Consider the following 1,591-nt stretch of genomic DNA (forward strand, 5'->3'; position numbering starts at 1 on the left):
TGGACCATACATCAAACCTCAGTGCATTTCTCGTCGCTTCTAACATTATCTAAAATTCTGATATCATTATAGGAGTATGGATTGGAATCAGAAATTACCTTTTTATAGCATTTTGGAGCTAGAAGCGGATTAGGTATTATCTCTTACGATGCGCTTGTTTCACTGATGAGGCACTGAAGCCTAGAGACCATTCTGAGACCCTCTAGGCCCCTCCTGGTGTGGGAGACCACCCAGCCTTGGCAGCCAGTGCGCCTGGCCTGGCCCGCTTTGCCTTGGCTGGTTTACTTCCCTGCTCTGGGCCTCGGTCTGTCTCTGAGGTTAAGGGAGAGATTAAACTCTGGTTCTGGAAGGGTGATGAGCTCATCAGAACCCGTATCTCAGGAGGGACAACTAAATACCTCTTGGGTGGATGAGCACACAAAGCTCTGGTTAACCAACCAATGGAACTATAATATGCAAATGAATGGATTGTGGCTTTGCCTCCTGATTGGCTGAAGGGGCCCTGATGTCACAATACGTGGGTTTCTCCACTTCAAATGATCGTGTGTCTTGTCTCTAGCGTCCCCCGCCCCACCCCACCTCCCAAAACTTCACTGACTTGGCAGGTCTTTTAGCTCCCTCTCTTTGTCCAAACGGGAAGACTATGGAACCACTCTATCAGGCGGGGCCCATTCTCATGAAGGTGAATACTGTACAAGGGAAGAAGATGGTGGAGAGCGGCCTCCAGTCTGGGGACTTTTCCCTCCCCCAGTCGTGGCCCTCTGGCCTCCTGCCGTCAGCTGACTTGGAGGTCCTGCAGCAGAAGGTGGCTGCGGTACAGCGGGAGCTGGAGGACTTTAAGAACGAGGCCCTGAAGGCCATCCATTACCTGGAAGACGCCTTCTGTGAGATGAACGGGGCCCTGGTGCAGCAGGAGGAACAGGCGGCCCGCGTGAAGCAGCGACTGAGGGAGGAGGAGGACCGGGGCATCGTGCGAAACAAGGTCCTCACCTTCCTGCTGCCCCGCGAGAAGCAGCTCCGGGAGCACTGCCAGCGGCTGGAGGGCATGCTGTTGGGCAGGAGCCGCGAGGCGCTGGGCCTCCCCAAGAAGATCCAGGCAAACTGAGGCCTCCCCAAGTAGGAGCTGTGCTTCTAGCCGAGGAGTAGAAGATTTTTTAAACGAAAGGACAAACCCTAAGTCCTTATCCATTGGCTCCCCTTCCCCCATTTTTGTTGCTTTCCTTCTACCTAAATAATACCTTGCTCAGAGGCCAAAGGACCCCGGTATGTTCTTTCCGTGGAGCTCCATTTGTCCCGCATCATCAGAGGAGGAGGCGCCCCAATATAGGTCCTTTAGACGCCTGTGGTTTCCACCTTCTAACTGTTTTCCTGTTTGCAATGGTAATATTGCTCCGATGTATAACATGTTTGTTTTTAATCTTCTTAAATGGATTGTGTTGAACAGACTTTCCTTTCTTCATGACTTGTTACTTAATGCACGGTCTCCTGGGAGGGGTCCCTCGCTCGCCCAGGCACTAAATGGCCTCCGATTGCTTTACTTTTGCAGCTCTTATCCTCGCCCAGCTGGCTTTTCTTCCGCTTTCACTGTTAG

General features: G+C 52.2%; 1 protein-coding gene across 1 annotated transcript; it reads left to right on the forward strand.

Moving 5' to 3' along the window:
• Window positions 1-643: 643 nt before the first annotated feature.
• CCDC182 (coiled-coil domain containing 182) lies at window positions 644-1,105 on the forward strand. The gene has a single exon (XM_036339532.1). It carries the CDS (start codon window positions 644-646, stop codon window positions 1,103-1,105), a length of 462 nt encoding a protein of 153 aa, XP_036195425.1.
• Window positions 1,106-1,591: the final 486 nt, after the last annotated feature.

Source organism: Myotis myotis, unplaced genomic scaffold, assembly GCF_014108235.1.
Source record: "Myotis myotis isolate mMyoMyo1 unplaced genomic scaffold, mMyoMyo1.p scaffold_m19_p_17, whole genome shotgun sequence".
Lineage (NCBI taxonomy): Eukaryota > Metazoa > Chordata > Mammalia > Chiroptera > Vespertilionidae > Myotis > Myotis myotis.